Source organism: Gossypium hirsutum, chromosome D04 (assembly GCF_007990345.1).
Source record: "Gossypium hirsutum isolate 1008001.06 chromosome D04, Gossypium_hirsutum_v2.1, whole genome shotgun sequence".
Taxonomy (NCBI): Eukaryota; Viridiplantae; Streptophyta; class Magnoliopsida; order Malvales; family Malvaceae; genus Gossypium; species Gossypium hirsutum.
Window position 1 is genome coordinate 58,210,843 of NC_053440.1, and position 16,372 is coordinate 58,227,214.

Genomic DNA, 16,372 nt, shown 5'->3' on the forward strand with positions numbered 1-16,372 from the left:
AGTTAAGTACCGTACTGGGCTATTTTTGAAATACAAAAACACATAAAACAAGCTCAAAAACAAAACAGGCTCAAAGAAAAACAAAAGCTTAGAAAAACAGGCCCAATTTATTTAGGTAAGCACATCATGATAGTAATATTTAAGAAATGATTGTACCTTAACGATATTTTTGAACATATCCATTAACAAAAAGTAATAATAATAGTCCACACTACTTTGAATTCCCACTTTGTTGTTTTTATTTATGCAAAAAGAATTAATCTGTTAACTATTTTCATTTTGACAGTATTTTGACAGTCAAGAGTCGTAGCTTTTTGCAAGAAAAAATTATTGAATCAGCTTCAATTTTATTTAATTAATAAATATATATAAAAAAGGTCAAAGGTTAGGTCTAGCAAAATATCATTTATTTATTAAGCCTGATCCAATTTAATATGTAGATAACTCTAATCATTAATCAAATAATGTAATATAATTTAAAAATTATAAATAATAAATTTAAATATTGTAATAAATTCAGCGTAGGAAAGTGTGAAAGTATCATTGAAGAGAGCTTAAGGTATACGTTGGAGGTATATGTCGGAGGTAATTATAAATAATAATAATTCCTGACATCCCCTTCGTTCCCCATCATTTCATTCCATAGTTTCCCCATTTCTTCCCGATTCTCTCTCTCTCGAAATTTAACTTTTCAACTTAAATTGTGGAGTCTTGGAGATGATGACATGATCAATTTATTTGGCTTTGAATATGATAAAGCTAATTTATTAAAATTTTAGTATTATAAGAGCTTTAAAATTTATTTAAAATGTCAACTAGAAATCAATGTACTTGTACCACATTTACTTTGCTATGGAACATTGTGAATTTGTGGAATGAGTTGGATCAGAAAACAGGGATGCCCGAATGATTGCATGTCATCATGAAAGCTTGTTCAGGCCATGGAAGAAACGGTGTTTTCTCCTCTTAAAATGTCTCCCAGAACCTTTTGAGACAACATAAGGTAAAAAATGTACCTGCAATACACATCATAACATCTCAGGAGGAGGATTTCTTATTGTTTATAATTTATATGCCGCTAGCTGCTAGACATTATAGCCCCAGTAATTGTAAATGAGAGCCAAATTTCTAGATCAATTTTAAGTTGAGATTCCTCTTAACAATATTTATAAAAAAACCTACTCGGGATGATGGATTCCCATAATTCGTTAGCACATGAATCTTGTTTAAGTTGATATTTGCAAGGTCAATGGATGTTAAGGCTCCAAGGTGAGATCATAACAAAATAAAAAAGAACCATTTCCAGAAAAGTGAAGGGACCGAATACAACACCTGAGAATTATTTCTAACACCAAAATCGTGAAGTGCAGCGTCATCATCAAGGAGCTTCCCATTGTGGTGTGCTAGGCAAAAATTAGCCCAAACGTGCCTCCTATAACCACAAACAAAGTAAACATTAAAAGAAAAAAAATTAATCTTCAAAAACAGAACTTTATAGTAAACGTAATTGCTCTGTTTTTTTTTTTCTCTCGAATACATTAAAATGCCAGCGATTAATGTAAGGGTGGTTCTGGCCAAAAAAAATGTGAGGGTGGTCTAAGAGCAAAAACAAGATGATAAACCATGAAATGTGTCGATGACCCATCTTGGATTGCTCTAACTCGATCACTTTCTTCTTGATTGCGAGCTTCAAGTCTTTCACCGTGGCTGAATTCATCACCGCAACATCTTCGAATTCCAAGGAAAACCAATCCAGATAAGTACTAACTTTAATTTCAAACACAAATTCTATGTGGCTAAAGGCCTGCCTAGCTCTGTGTGTGTGTGCGTGAGAGAGAGAGAGAGAGAGAGAGAGAGAGAGAGAGAGAGCATATGAAGTGTACCGAAGGAGGTTCCATCTAATTTGACGATAGAGATACACATGGCACTCCCCAGTTCAAGGTTGATTAGGGTATCAACATCGGACAAACTGGGTTTCTTAGGGACATCGGCGAGAATTGGATCGTCAAGGAGTGCGGCCAGTGTTGAAAGTATCGCCACTTTCTTCACCTTTTTGCTGTTGTATCCCAGCACTCCTTCGCCCCTGACTCCATTCTCACACTATGCAGCAAGATTTTTCATAAGAATCAAAATTTATAAATTAAAAGAAAGACTGGCACTACCTCGACTCATTCATTGGGAAGAAGCATTCGCTGATTCATGAATTCAAACCTTTTCTTTTCCTTTTTCGAGAGAGAGAGAAAGAAGCTAATGACAATGGATTTTGCTTTAACGAAAACAAACTTTGGGTTTTTATATTATAGCATAACTATATGATAATATTTTTATTTTATTTTTAACGGTAAAATAAAATATTTAGAGGGGTAGGGTAATCGGTTTCGTAATTTTTAGGGGCGGGAATATTCCAGTGCCACCAACTGTACATTTTCATCATTGGGAGGCAGAGCATCGAACTACATTGATCTGTTTTATGTACGTCGAGTAGGTCCGTTCGCTCTAAGCAGTGGATTTTTTTATCTAATTATACAATCGACGGTCCATTAGCTTTATATATATTTAATAGATAATAAAACCTGAACTTACTAACATTGTTAAAAAACTAATATTTAAAAAACCGAAATCCCTGAAAAAAAACACACTGAAAATATTAGTAAAAGATATGCATATATCTGAAACTAAAAACAGAGATAAAGAGGAAAGAGACAGTTTAATTATATTCATACCTAAAATCAATCTTCAATGATGTAGGTTTTCAAAAATTAAAAAAAAAAGAGACAGCAAAAAAACAAAAAACGGAATTTGGTTACCCAAAGCTAAAAAATTTGAGGAAAAAATTGAAAGGATATATATATAGAGAGAGAGAGAGAGACGGCGAATGAATGGGAGAGCCATAGATTGAAGAAAACACAGAAAGGAGGCCGAGAGAAGAAAAAACAAGAGAGAAGGAAAAATATTTGCAAAGAAGGGGAAAAGAGTAGCTAATAAAGGAGAAAAGAACGTTAGAAATAAAGGAAAAATAGGAGAGAATATGGGAATAAGCTGGTCATTACGCCACACACCCAGTACAATTTCAGAATTTTTGCTTCTCATTTAGATAACTGACTTTTCTTACCGTTAATTAGATTTGGTGCATGAGTTTTAAAAATTCTGTCAGTGTTATCATTTCCTCCTCGGTTGCCTGCCAAATATATAAAAAAATATTAAAAATATATAAAAATCATAGAAATTTTAGAAACAGTAAAAATAAATGTGAATGCCCAAATACTCTCAAGCCCCAGACCCAAAACCAAAGCCACCAAAAGTATTCACAAAGTAGAAACTTCAAAAAAAAAATTTTGATCCCTAAAACAAAACCAACAATCTTAAACACCCGTAAACAACCAATCAACAAATAATGAACATATGCGAGGCAATAAACTAACAAAAATAACAAGACCTAGATACGAAAATAAAACCCATTAAAAATAAGAGTAAATAGTGACAAAAAAACATAGAAGCAAAAACTTAAATTTAAAAAACGGAACCAGGCACTAATAATTCCCAACTGGGCTATCACGATTCAGAGGTATCCTCAGAATAGGTTATCCGGAGTTGAGTTATGATGGGTATATCCCTTTAGCGGAATAAGAACGAAAATTAACACCAGTAAACTTAAAAAATCTGAACCAGATTCAAAATATTTTACTAAGAAAAAAATAAAACGAATAGAAACAGCGATTTCTAAACCAAAAAATAAATCAAGAAATACAAGTACAAAAGCATAGTTCTTAAATTAAAAACAGAGAACGGAAAAGACAATGTGGAAGCAAAGATTCATACCTTATGAAGCAAGGGATTCCAAAAATCCCAAAAACAGAAACGGCATAGTGTCTTTGCATTCCTTTGGGCGTCGGTTACAAAAAAGGTCAAAAACACACGAGGAAAAATTTGAAATGGGACGGCCAGAATAAAGGAGAGAGTAAAGGGGAAAGAAATGTTAGAAAAAAAGGAAAATGATAAGAGAATAAACTATGAAAAAATCCAATAGGACCAGAACAAAAAGAACACGATCCCGATCCAAAAACCACGAAACCATCCCATCTAAACAAACCACCCCAAAACAGAAACGAAAAGGCAAAAAAACAAATGATAAGCAAAAAACCACATAGTAGTCGATAAACTGACTAAAGAACAACTTACCAACATCAATAGATTTGAAAGGATGAACCAAAACAGTTTTTCATAACGCTGAGAACCAAAAACTCAAACAAAAGCAGACTGGAAAACAAGGAAAGACGCATAGATCTGAAAATTAAAATAGAGATGAAAAATAGAGACATACTTATTCTAAAGATGAAAACCAAAAAACCAACAGAAAAAAAAAGAAAAAAGAAGAAGAGAGGCATAGATCTGAAATTAAAAAAAATACATGAAAAGGCAAATACACTGTTAAAGTAAATGTACCTGTAATGACACTCCCACGAAGCAGAGGAAGAGACCAAAAGAGAATCCGTGAAGTACGAGAAGGGAGGAAGAGAGAATAATGAAAACAAAAAAGAAAGAAGGAATGGATGGACTCAAGTAGACCTGTCCATGGGCCGGGTGGCCCGGCCCGGCCCGACAGCCCACCCAAAATATGTGAGGGTTTGGGTAAAAATATAGGCCCGAAATATGGGCTTCGGTAAAATTTTAGGCCCGTTTAAAAAATGGGCCGGGCCTCGGACAAAATTTTTTTGGCCCGGGCCCGACCCGGCCCGACCCGAAAATATTAAATATATATTTTTTATTTTTAAAATATAATAGTTTTTTATTTTAAGTTTATTTACTTTCATTTCCTTGACTAGTTTTACAAAATAATAATAATAAAACATCAAGTTTGTTTTACTAATCAAATGTTAGATTTTGTTACAATAATTAATACAATTAATAATTTGATAAATTTACTAATCAAATGTTAGATTTTATTACAACAATTAATACAATTAACAATTAATAATTTGATAATTTTACTAACAATTAATTTTAATAACAATTAGTTTTAATTTTATTAAAAAAATAATTTTAATTTTAATTTTAATTAAAAATGGGCCGGGCCGGGCCGGGCCCCATATTTTTTCTTCGGGTCGGGCCTGAACAAAATATCAAGCCCATATTTTGGGCCGGGTCAGGCCCGGGCCTAGTAAACGGGCTGAAAATTTTTTGTGGGCTCGACCCGACCCGGCCCATGGACAGGTCTAGACTGAAGCATGATTTGAGTACTTAAAATTTGAGAAGGAAGTGAGATGTGAAAAGGCGGAAGAAAACGGGCAGCAGGGCCGTCACTGCCCAAAATATATACCCAAAATTTATTAGCCTTATAAATTATTAAAAAAGAATTGAGGATGAGGTTTCTTTTTAATTGAAATGGGCTTTTTTATAATAAATCCAACAAGCCAACTCTAGGCCATTGATGACTTTAATCCAACAAACCAAATGGACCTGAATGAGGGGAAGAAAATAAGGAAGCCAGCCACTAAGAAATGAAGCTTCTCTCTCCTTTGTTATAGGATTTATGAATAATAAATGTAAATTAAAACAAAAAACAAAAAAAAGAGGTTAATTTTTTATTTATTTAAAAATGATTTAATAATAAATGTAAATTTAAATGTTTTTGTCAAGTTAGAGGGCTGTCATCATTACTAAAAAGAAACGTATAGTATAAGGACCTCATGTAGAATTTGACCAATTAATATATATCTAAAGCAAGTTAAAGGAAAGATTCTCGGATTTTCTCTCTCTATCTCCCAATTCTCAAAACCCTGATTATAATTTTGTTGATTTCCCTTTTTGATTCATCATTCGAAGCTTGCCAATTGACAACAGTAATCTCCCTCGAAGAATCATCAAGGTTCCTCTTTCTATCTTCCTCCTATCATTCTCGATTTTCCCGATTTGTTTGTTTCCCGAGATTCCTCGATAACATCTTGGTTCTTTTACTTTTGTTTTTCAGTTTCTTCGTTCCTAAAGTTTTGTTTAGTAACTCAAGTTTTTCTGGCTGTGATGAATCAAAATCCTCAGCTATTTATTTTATGATCGTCCTCTGATATTGAAGAAAGCATTACCTCTTTTTCTTCGTTGTTTAAATTTTGTTTATTTTTCTTGCTTTAATTTGACATTAATTTGCGCTAACATTATGTTTGTTTGCCTTTTTCTTGTTTTTAGGTTTTAGCTTTTAGGGACATAGCTCCCCAGGCTCCTACGCACATTTTAATTATTCCAAAATCAAAGGATGGCCTAACTGGTTTGTCTAAGGTACAAGTTATTTTGTCGTCACGACTAACTGAGCAGTAAACATTTATGCCCTCTATCATAGAGGAAACTACAATTGTGGCTGGGTATTAATTTGGAAAAAAAGTATGGAGTATTGTTAAAAGAATGCTGCTCAAGTTTTGTTAATTTGATTTGCCTTTTGTGTTTTGCTCACTCTTGATGCTATATAAGGAAAAGAAAGAGAAGGACAATGGGAGTGAAATTAAATGGAAATTGTATCAAGAAATTCTGGTGGTAGAGACTAAGAGAGTATTAGTGATTATAAGAAGGTGGGGAACTAAAAGAACATCAATGCTGAGGAAAACCTTAAAACTTGATATGCTAGTATTGATAGCTATAGGCCATAAATCCATGAGATAAATTGAGCTTCTAAATATATCCGTACAATGGAAAACCCTAATAAAACCTTAAAGCAATATCCATTATTCATCCTTGTTGGAAGAAATTGTCTTTAGAGTTAAATTGCATGTACCCCTCCTTCCTTAAGTCAAAATAGATGACCTTCCCAATGAACAGAAAGTATGTCATCGATCTAGAATTTAAAAGCTCATCAGCAAGTTATTTCAATCCATCAACTTATTGCAATCAGTAAAACACTTGTAAGGTGTGTGTAATGAAAAAAACATAAGGCTCAAAGATGTCCGATGAAATAATTTAGTGTTAGAATTTGCAATTTGTGTATCCAAGGCTTGTTCATTTGTTTTCAATGTCATAATCATGTTTAAGGTGTCATGTATTTATTATAAGTTTTGACATTTTAAAATAATTGGTGTTATATTGATTTTGATATGCTTTTGTGCTTGTGTAATATTGTGTTTTAGCTATTTTTCTTGTGTCGTGTACAATATTAACAGGTCTGTTTAGAATCTCTACTTTTGCCCATAAATTTTGTCCTAGTCTTGTTTTATTATGTGAACTTTTTGATGTTGAACTAAAGTATCCAAGTCTTTATTGAATTAAATTAAATTATCGTTCTTATTTGAAAATTACTCCCAACTCATTTAAAATTCTTTTGCCCATATATATATTTTTATAATTTTGCTCTTTTATAATTTGCAATAAAGTAGTCAGTTTATGTTATGGAGGGAGTTCCATCTTAATTCTAATTTGTACTTACAAGAATAGCGTTACAAAAAAGCTACAAAAAGCATGAGCAAGACAGTGAGTGTTTGATGGGTAATGGGGAGTTGAGGGTGATGTGGGTGTTTGAGCACCAGAGTGAAAATGGTAGTCAGTGACGGTGTTAAGTGAGAGTATTGGTTTGGTGGCGGTGAGTTACTGAGAATCTTTTTGAAGATCAAACTATTTTCTTCTCTGATAAACTTTCTCTCCACCCTTTTTTCTCTCTATTTTGAACAATATTACTTCCCGCACCAAAAAAATTCTTTGGCCAATTAGTGTTTCTAAAATAAAGATTTCTCCCTTTCAACCGCAGACAAATGTATATTTATAATTTATAATTCTGTAAACATTCTCTTTTTCTTTTTTGTAGATTTAATAACTAAATAATGGAAATAATATTAGTAAACAATAAAATGTATATTTATAATTTCAGGTATGAATATGTACTTAGACTGTCTTTTTATTTCATCTCTTTTTAGTTTCTGATATATGCTTCTTTTTACTAACATTCTCATTGGATATTTGTCAGCTTTTTCGGTTTTCAGATTCAAAGAATAACTGTTTCGTTCCGTTGAAATTATGGATCTGTGAGGTTTTTTGTAGTTTATTTATCTTGGTACTATATGTTTTTTGTTTTTGAATTGTCTGTTTCGCTTTGCTCATATTGTATCTATCTTGCTTTATATTTGTTATTTTTCCTTCGCAAAATACTGTTGGGGTTTCTGTTTGTTTCTCGTCTACGTTCGTGAGGTAGAGAAATTCTAAGTTTTCTCTTTCGTTTCTATATTGTGTGTTTTTTGAAATCCCCGATTGAGGGTACTTTTGGTGGCTATGGTTTTGGTGTTGGTGCTCGCGATTCTTTCGGCATTCACATGTATTTTTTTACTTTTTTTTTAATTTTTATGAATTACATATATATTTGAATTTCTTTAATTTTTTTTTATATTTGGCAGGCTACATTAGAGTAAAAGATGACAGTGACGGAAACTTTAAACCCATGCACCGAATATAACCAGCAGTAAAAGAAGTCAGTCAATTACTGAATTATAGTGGGTTTGTTTTTTAGGCCTCGGTGAAGGGTTTCTTTTTTAGTGTTGTGTGGGGACAGTCTCGTCTGGTTGTTTTAGTTTCAGTTCTGCTGGGCTGGATTGGATTCTGTTGTGTGAGTTTTTTGTGAAGGGTTTGAGACCTTTTTTCATCTGGTTCGGGATTTTTCCCTTCTGGTTGAGAGATTTTATGCCCTGGTTCAGCTTATTTTAGGCTCCTATTCTTATCATTTATATTTTTGTCATTATAGTTCCTTTTCCAAATAACATGACACTAGTTCCATTCTGTTTCTTTCCGTGTTTCAAATCAATGGATCTCATTCTGTTTGTTCTTTTTGTTTGTTTCCTTTGTTCTTTCGTGAGATAGATACCTAATTTGTCTCCTCCTGTAGATGCATATTGCAATGCAAACCAAGAACGAACGGTTCAATCAGAGCGAGTTTCGGGTTTGGTGAGCGTCAAATGTGCCGTCGCTTCGACTCCTAGAGTCTGGAAAATCGTCGTCAATCCTGTAAGTGTAGAAAATCTTTCTTGTTTTTGCCTAGCAGAATAATTTTTGTAATATCCGCTGAGCAGAATACTTTTCCTCTCTGTTTTTAGTTGATATATTCTTCTTTTCTTGTTTTTGCTTAGCAGAGTAATTTTGGGGTTTGGTGTTTTTGAGCCTGAATCACGATTAGATTTTGGCTTTTCATTTATATTTTTGTCATTATAGTTACTTTTCCAATTAACATGACACTAGTTCTATTGCTCCCAACACTGAAGAAAATATCTATATTAAGATTTTTTAATATTCGCTGAGCAGAATAATTTTCCTCTCTGTTTTTAGTTAATATATTCTTCTTTTCTTGTTTTTGCTTAGTAGAATAATTTTGTGGTTTGGTTTTTTTGGGCCCAAATCACGCTTAGATTTCGGCTTATCATTTATATTTTTGTCATTATAATTCATTTTCCAAATAACATTACACTAGTTCCTTTGCTCTCAGAACTCAGGATAGTATCTTTATAATATTTTTGTAATTTCTGCTTAGCAGAATACTATTCCTCTCTGTTTTTAGTTGACATATGCTTCTTTTTGCTAATATGTTCAGTGGTTTTTATTAAGATTGGTTAATGAATCATTATGGGCCTCGGGGAAGTGTTTCCGGGATTCATTAGTTAAAATTTGTTCAATTTTTAAAAAAATGAAATTTTTATTTTTAATAAAAATATTAGTTAAAATTTTAAACATTTCAACACTTTTTAAATTTTAATGAATTATAAATATTTTGAATTTTTAAAATAATTTTAATTTATTTGACAAGAAAATTTAACACTGATTTAAAATTTAAAATAGATACATTACATAGCTTCTAACGTCTCTCTAAATTCTTGATGAGAGACACTTCTTTCTCCTCTAAATTGTGTCCCCTCTGTTTCCCTTTATTCTTACTTTTACCTTTTTTATTATTATTTTTTTATTTTCTCGTCCTCCCTTTCTTTACTTCACAGATTCTATTGGGGTCTCTTTCAATTTTTTTCCTGACCTCTCTTTTTTAACTTGTGTAAACGCATGCTGAAATAAAGTACTTGCTACAACAGGATATTGAAATCCCCTTCTTCATCAAATTGTGATTTCAGGTATGATTTTCTGTTCTACTAACTTTCCTTTTTCATGTCTTTTTAAGTTTCAGACCTACGCGTATCTTTTATTTCTGCGGGTATTGTGGTTGTTATCTCTGTTTTAGTTTTCAGATTTATGCTGCTTCTTTTTTTTTTTTTAGTGTTTTTGTTATACGTTTCGATGTTCAGCCTTATGAAACACATCTTATATTTGTCATTTTAAATCTTTCGATGTCATCATTTTTTTGATAGTTTATTGTCTGTCATGTGTTTTATTTTTTTTTTCTGATTGTTTGTTTCCCTTTGTTTTGAAGGAGATTTTCTTGCAAATCCTTGAATAACCGAATCCTATTTATGAGATTTTATAGCGAAGATATGTTTCTAATATTATGCACCTTAATTAGAAGGAAAAAGGAAATAAAACTTCAAGTAGTGTTTTTGTTTTGCACTTATCGCCTTACAGAAAAGTGTATCTAGATGCACCAGGTGTGCATGTGTGATCGAATGTACTTTTCCCTAATGGCTCTAGGGTGCTTTTATCATTTGGCGCCGAGGTGGAATTGCTAGGCATAAACCTTTGACATTGAAGGTTGCAATACCTTGGTTGATGCTCAATACTATGTTCCAAATTGTATTGAATTTTATGTTGCCACTATGTTCATTTATTTCTGCATGCTTGTTATTAAGTTGATCTTGCATGTTTTTTTATTATAGTACAAAATGTTTAATCACTGAATGCAATCTGGATTGTAGTAGACTTGAAAGTTGTTAATAGGAAGATTGATTAACTTTTCTACTTGAGAAGATTCCCCTTAGACTTGAAAGATGGATCTCATTATGTTTGTTCTTTTTGATTGTTTCCTGTGTTCTTTCGTGAGATAGATACCTAATTTTTCTAATTTTTCTCTTCCTGTAGATGCATATTGCGATGCAAACCAAGAACGAACGGTTCAATCAGAGCGAGTTTCGGGTTTGGGGAGCATCAAAGTCGCCGGCGCTTCGGCTCCTAAAGTGTGGAAAATCGGCGTCAATCGTGTAAGTGTAGAAAATCTTTTCTTGTTTTTGCCTAGCAGAATAATTTTTGTATTTTTAGCTTAGCAGAATACTTTTCCTCTCTGTTATTCTTCATTCATCTCTCTCACCTTCGGTTCTCCCTTTGTTCTCTTCCCTTTTCCCCTTTTTTCTACTAATTTTCTTTTTCTCTCTTCCTTGTTTATTGTCCTTTCTAACAAACCGCTGCCGCTGCCTCCACACACTTTCCAGCGTCTTACCTCCGATCAGGCCAGCTTCCTTCCCATCATTCAAAATTTAAATCCTCAAATATATCTATCCAATCCATTGCTCCCCATTTCTTCGGTGATTCTCTCTCACTCTCGGTCTCTTTTCAACGTTTTCCTGTCATTCTATTTTAGCTTTGGGTATCCACAGGCCAAAAACACACACGCTATAGTAGGAAGAGAGTTTTTGTGAGAGAAACCCTAAGTTTTCTCTGGCGTTTCTGGTTTTTGTGATTTTTGAATTTCGCTGCTTAAACGGAGACTCATTTCAGGTATCAATTTCTTTTTTAGTTTCAGCTCCATGCTTTTTTACTTGTATTTCAGTGGGTTTTTCTTAGGGTTTTTGGTCTTCAGCTTTAGAAATCTCTATTTCGTTCCGTCTTTCAGATTTATAAATGTCGGTCTTCTTCTTCATTTTTGTTTGTTTATCGAATACTATATGTTGTTCTTTATTTTTGGGTTGTTTGTTCCCCTCTGTTTAATATTATAGCTTTTGTGTTATTTTCTATTTCTTTTAAATCGTTGCTTAGCAGAATACTAATTGCCTAAACAAAAAGCATCCGTATGTAAATTGTTTACTGCATCTGTGTTGGCTTGATTTTGGTTCTAGGAACCCGGTGGGAGTTGTGTTGGCTTGATTTTGGTTCTAGGAACCCGGTGGGAGTTGTGACGCACATAGAGTTTATTTGGTAGTTTTTCTATATGGTAATAAAATGTCTTTTTAATTCGTTGTGAGTTGTGACATTCTGTTTCTTAGTTTTCTCAAAAAGTCTGTACTTTAGTTTTAAAAAAATAATAATAATCTAATTGGGATGCTTGTTGATATTGATAGGAATTGGAGAATTTCAACCGATTTGCTAATTGCAAAGGTTTTTGTCGATTTGGGTTTCATGATTATATACGGTGGAGATTGTCATGATTCGTGTATGCATATATGTTTTCTTTTTCATACTGCTGGGTGTTTGCATTGTGTTGGGTATATTTTCTTTAAAATAATTGGGATTGTTTGAGTTCTGTTGGGTATGATTTGCACATGGATTTTGATTGGAAGTTTTGGGTAGACCCATGGTATCTCTGTATATCTTCTGAATGGGAAGTTTTATGTGATTATTGATATATCCATATGGTGAAAATGCTCTGATTTTGGTTAAAGATAGAATTATATTCATCTGTGTTGCCTAGCCTTACATGAAGGGAAATTTAGTTGTAATCTTTTAAGTAAATAGGTTCCATGAGACTGATTAACGTAATTTTGATTTGCTTATTGGTTGATGGTTTTACGAGACTGGTGAAAAGATGTGTTGGATATATTCTCTAATTCTCTAATTCTCTAATGATGTCATAACCAATTTCTTGTTCATTTATTGTCCTGGTTGATTTCTCGATGCATGCTGGTTCTGAATAAATTTTTCTTTTGATTTTTCTGTTTTGGGTTAGCTTACAGGACTTAAAGATTGGCTTATTCCAATTCACGAATATCCTTGTCATATCCCGTCTCGGAAGAAGCCATTCTGGGGATATCCCTTTCATATCCCATCCCGATTTTGGTTTTCCCTGTCCGGTTCAGTTCTTTTAGTGTCCGGTTCAGATTTTTTATGCTGCAGGACCGGACTACCTGTCACACTTATTCCACGTAGGGATATCCCATTCCGCGTGTATCCCGGTTGGGGATATCCGAAGGAGGGATATCCCGGCCGGGTATATCCCATTCCTAGGATATCCCGGCGTCGGTTTAAGGTTTTTTTTGAAGGAAAATACTGGGCTATTATTAAAATACAAAAACACGAACCGTCAGGACTAAAAGACCGACTCCAAAACGAAATAGGCCCAAAGCAAAACAAAAGCTTGGAAAAACAGGCCTAAATTTATCTGGGTCTAAATACTATTTAAGAAAATATTGTATCTTCAATCCATAAAAGATTGAATATAACTTTTCCAGAGTACGATATTTTTTAAAAAAATGAAATAAAATTCAAACCATTTTTAAAATAAATTATAAAAACTCTTTCTTCCTTCATCTCTCTCACGTTCGGTTCTCCCTTTCTTCTCTCCCCCTTTCCCCCTTTTTTCTACTAATTTTCTTTTTCTCTCTTCGTCCTTTATTGTCCTTTCTAACAAACCGCTGCCGCTGCTTCCACACACTTTCCAGCGTCTTACCTCCGATCAGGCCAGCTTCCTTCCCATCATTCGAAACTTAAATCCTCAAATATATCTATCCAATCCATTGTTTCTCATTTCTTCGGCGATTCTCTCTCACCCTAGGTCTCTTTTCAACGTTTTCCTGTCATTCTATTTTAGCCTTGGGTATCCACAGGCCAAAAAAACACACGCTATAGTAGGAAGAGAGTTTTCGTGAGAGAGAAACCCTATGTTTTCTCTGGCGTTTCTGGTTTTTGTGATTTTTGAAATTCGCTGCTTAAACGGATACTCATTTCAGGTATCAATTTCTCTTTTAGTTTCAGCTTTCGAAATCTCTGTTTCGTTTCGTCTTTCAGATATATAGATGTCGGTCTTGTTCTTCATTTTTGTTTGTTTGTCGTATACTATATGTTGTTCTTTATTTTTGGATTGTTTGTTTCCCTCTGTTTAATATTATAGCTTTTGTGTTATTTTCTATTTCTTTTAAATCTTTGCTTAGCAGAATACTAATTGCTTAAACAAAAAGCATCCGTATGTAAATTGTTTACTGCATCTGTGTTGGCTTGATTTTGGTTCTAGGAACCCAGCGGGAGTTGTGACGCATGTAGAGTTTATTTGTTAGTTTTTCTGGATGGTAATAAAATGTCTTTTTAATTCGTTGTGAGTTGTGACATTCTGTTTCTTAGTTTTCTCAAAAAGTCTGTACTTTAGTTTTAAAAAAATAGTAATAATCTAATTGGGATGCTTGTTGATATTGATAAGAATTGGAGAATTTCAACCGATTTGCTAATTGCAAAGGTTTTTGTCGATTTGGGTTTCATGATTATATACGGTGGAGATTGTCATGATTCGTGTATGCATATATATTTTCTTTTTCATACTGCTGGGTGCTTGCATTAGTCAGTAAGTGTTGGGTATATTTTCTTTAAAATACTTGGGATTGTTTGTGTTATGTTGGGTATGGTTTGCAAATGGATTTTGATTGGAAGTTTTGGGTAGACCCATGGTATCTCTGTATATCAGTTGAATGGGAAGTTTTGTGTGATTATTGATATATCCATGTGGTGAAAGTACTCTGATTTTGGTTAAAGATAGAATTATATTCATATGTGTTACCTAGCCTTACATGAAGGGAAATTGAGTTGTAATCTTTTAAGTAAATAGGTTCTATGAGACTGATTAACAGAATTTTAATTTGCTTATTGGTTGATGGTTTATGAGACTGATAAAAAGATGTGTTGGATATATTCTCTAATGATGTCATAACCAATTTCTTGTTCATTTATTGTCTTAGTTAATTTGATGCATGCTGGTTCTGAATAAAATTTTTTTCTTTTGATTTTTCTGTTTTGGGTTAGCTTACAGGATTTAAAGATTGTCTTTGGTCAATCGTTTGATAATTATTACCTTATACAAGTGCTGTTTGATTTTCCTTTTTCAATGTTGTCATAGTGTATAAATGTTGAGGGTTAAATATTTTAGAATTAAAAGCAAATTGACATGATATATATAGCAATTATAATATTATTTAATTAATATTATGCAATTAATATAAAATGAAATTAAAAGCAGGATGTTTGGGAGTATGATTCGGTACTTTTCAACGAAACGCAAGCCGAAAATGAAGCCAATCGAGTTGAAAACGTCGCTAAAGCAAACGCAGACCATAAGCAGAGTCACCTTTGACATTCTCAAGGAGCATGGGCCCCTCACCGTCAGTGATACTTGGGAACGAGTCAAGGTCAGTTGTTTAGTAGACTATAATCTGTATTCATTGTGTATCTATATTTGTTGTTTCCACATCTAATTAAGCCAAGCCCAAGAGTGAAGGGCAGTGCAGTTTTATCGTTGCATAATTTTAGGATCTTGAATTCCATACGATATTGTTTTTTTCATGCTTTACTTGCTTGTGCTCGACATATTGGAGTAGAAATGTGTTTATGAGTTCAGGAGGTTGGACTGAGAGGACTTACAAGCAAGAGGCACATGAAGATCTTGCTGAGATGGATGAGAGGGAGACAAAACATTAGGCTAATATGCAACCATGTGGGGCCTCACAAACAATTTCTGTAAACAACTTGGTTCACTAAACCAAGCATCTGCCACACAAGAGCTGTCCATAATTCCTCAACTTCTACAACTAGTTTTTCTGTCGATACTTCTAGTCCAAAGTCGTCTTCAGGTTAGGTTGTAGCACGCTTGTGCTGGCTGTAATACCATTACATGTACTATTTTTTGCAATAATGTAATACAATTGTTCTGTTGTAATGTTGTGGAAATTTTACCCTCTTCTTCCCTTATATTTTCGATTTTAATGTACAAATTCGAAGTTCGATTACTTATCATCATTTCTGCCATTCAGATGGCTCTATAAAAAAAATGAAAAACAAAGTAAAAGAGCTAAGAATTTATTAAGATTTTTTTTTTGCTTTTGTTCCAGTGATCAAATTTTAAAGAAGCATAATGGGAATTTGAAATTTCACAGATGCTAGCTGGTGATCAGGGTGGAAATTAGATCATTGGGATATTGAAATGATCAAATGACGTTTATCTTCTGTTCTGCTTACTTGATGGTTAACCACTTGAATGTCAAATAATGCTCAAGAACCTATTATTTGCCTATGCTTTAGGGAATAAGAGGCATTTATTTTTAGTATATAAGTAGTAAAAACCTGTCATCCTTCTTTAGGTCTTGAAGGAGGCCTCTAGGCTTTATGCTGCAAGTTGGGTAAGGGTTATTGGTCCTGATCTTAGACCAAACGATTATAAGAAGGATGATGGGACTGAAGGTAAATCCAATGGAGGTAAGAGTAGTACAACCTTCAACCTTGGAGGATATTGGTGGGGAACTTTACTTTGTGGTTTCTTATCTTGAAATGTTCTGATGTATAAGTTGTC

General features: G+C 33.4%; 2 protein-coding genes and 1 long non-coding RNA gene across 4 annotated transcripts; 2 read left to right on the top strand and 1 right to left on the bottom strand.

Annotated features, from left to right (window-relative positions):
• Positions 1-751: 751 nt before the first annotated feature.
• On the bottom strand, positions 752-4,530 carry LOC107898044 (U11/U12 small nuclear ribonucleoprotein 25 kDa protein). Of its 2 annotated transcripts, none has more exons than XM_041091141.1 (6): positions 4,444-4,530; positions 4,180-4,257; positions 1,884-2,100; positions 1,623-1,728; positions 1,333-1,432; positions 752-1,016 (listed from the first exon to the last, which is right to left on the bottom strand). In XM_041091141.1, the coding sequence occupies exons 2-6, from the start codon at positions 4,183-4,185 to the stop codon at positions 921-923; spliced, it is 525 nt and encodes a 174-aa protein (XP_040947075.1). In that variant the 5' UTR covers positions 4,186-4,257; positions 4,444-4,530; the 3' UTR covers positions 752-920. The 2 variants fall into 2 exon arrangements, with proteins under 2 accessions (XP_040947075.1, XP_040947074.1); XM_041091140.1 differs by having other exon boundaries at positions 4,180-4,284.
• A 1,288-nt stretch (positions 4,531-5,818) lies between these two features.
• On the top strand, positions 5,819-15,774 carry LOC107898708 (uncharacterized). The gene is made up of 7 exons (XM_041091142.1): positions 5,819-5,866; positions 6,181-6,270; positions 7,940-7,997; positions 8,849-8,967; positions 10,975-11,093; positions 15,044-15,215; positions 15,425-15,774. Exons 5-7 carry the CDS (start codon positions 10,975-10,977, stop codon positions 15,545-15,547), a joined length of 414 nt encoding a protein of 137 aa, XP_040947076.1. The 5' UTR covers positions 5,819-5,866; positions 6,181-6,270; positions 7,940-7,997; positions 8,849-8,967; the 3' UTR covers positions 15,548-15,774.
• Positions 11,100-14,990, top strand: LOC107931187 (uncharacterized). Its single transcript, XR_001693168.2, has 2 exons — positions 11,100-11,607; positions 14,833-14,990. It is a non-coding gene; the product is annotated as an uncharacterized lncRNA (long non-coding RNA).
• Positions 15,775-16,372: the final 598 nt, after the last annotated feature.

What these genes read in the sequence shown, in the direction of transcription:
- LOC107898044 (XM_041091141.1), bottom strand. An exon ending in GGTCATCGACACATTTCATG is followed by an intron (nt 1,433 to 1,622) that starts GTTTATCATCTT and finishes TTGTGGTTATAG; the next exon opens with GAGGCACGTTTGGGCTAATT. An exon ending in GTGTTAGAAATAATTCTCAG is followed by an intron (nt 1,017 to 1,332) that starts GTGTTGTATTCG and finishes TGTGTATTGCAG; the next exon opens with GTACATTTTTTACCTTATGT.
- LOC107898708 (XM_041091142.1), top strand. Translation starts at nt 10,975, where the DNA reads ATGCATATTGCGATGCAAACCAAGAACGAACGGTTCAATCAGAGCGAG. An exon ending in GGAAAATCGGCGTCAATCGT is followed by an intron (nt 11,094 to 15,043) that starts GTAAGTGTAGAA and finishes TGAAATTAAAAG; the next exon opens with CAGGATGTTTGGGAGTATGA. An exon ending in ATACTTGGGAACGAGTCAAG is followed by an intron (nt 15,216 to 15,424) that starts GTCAGTTGTTTA and finishes TTATGAGTTCAG; the next exon opens with GAGGTTGGACTGAGAGGACT.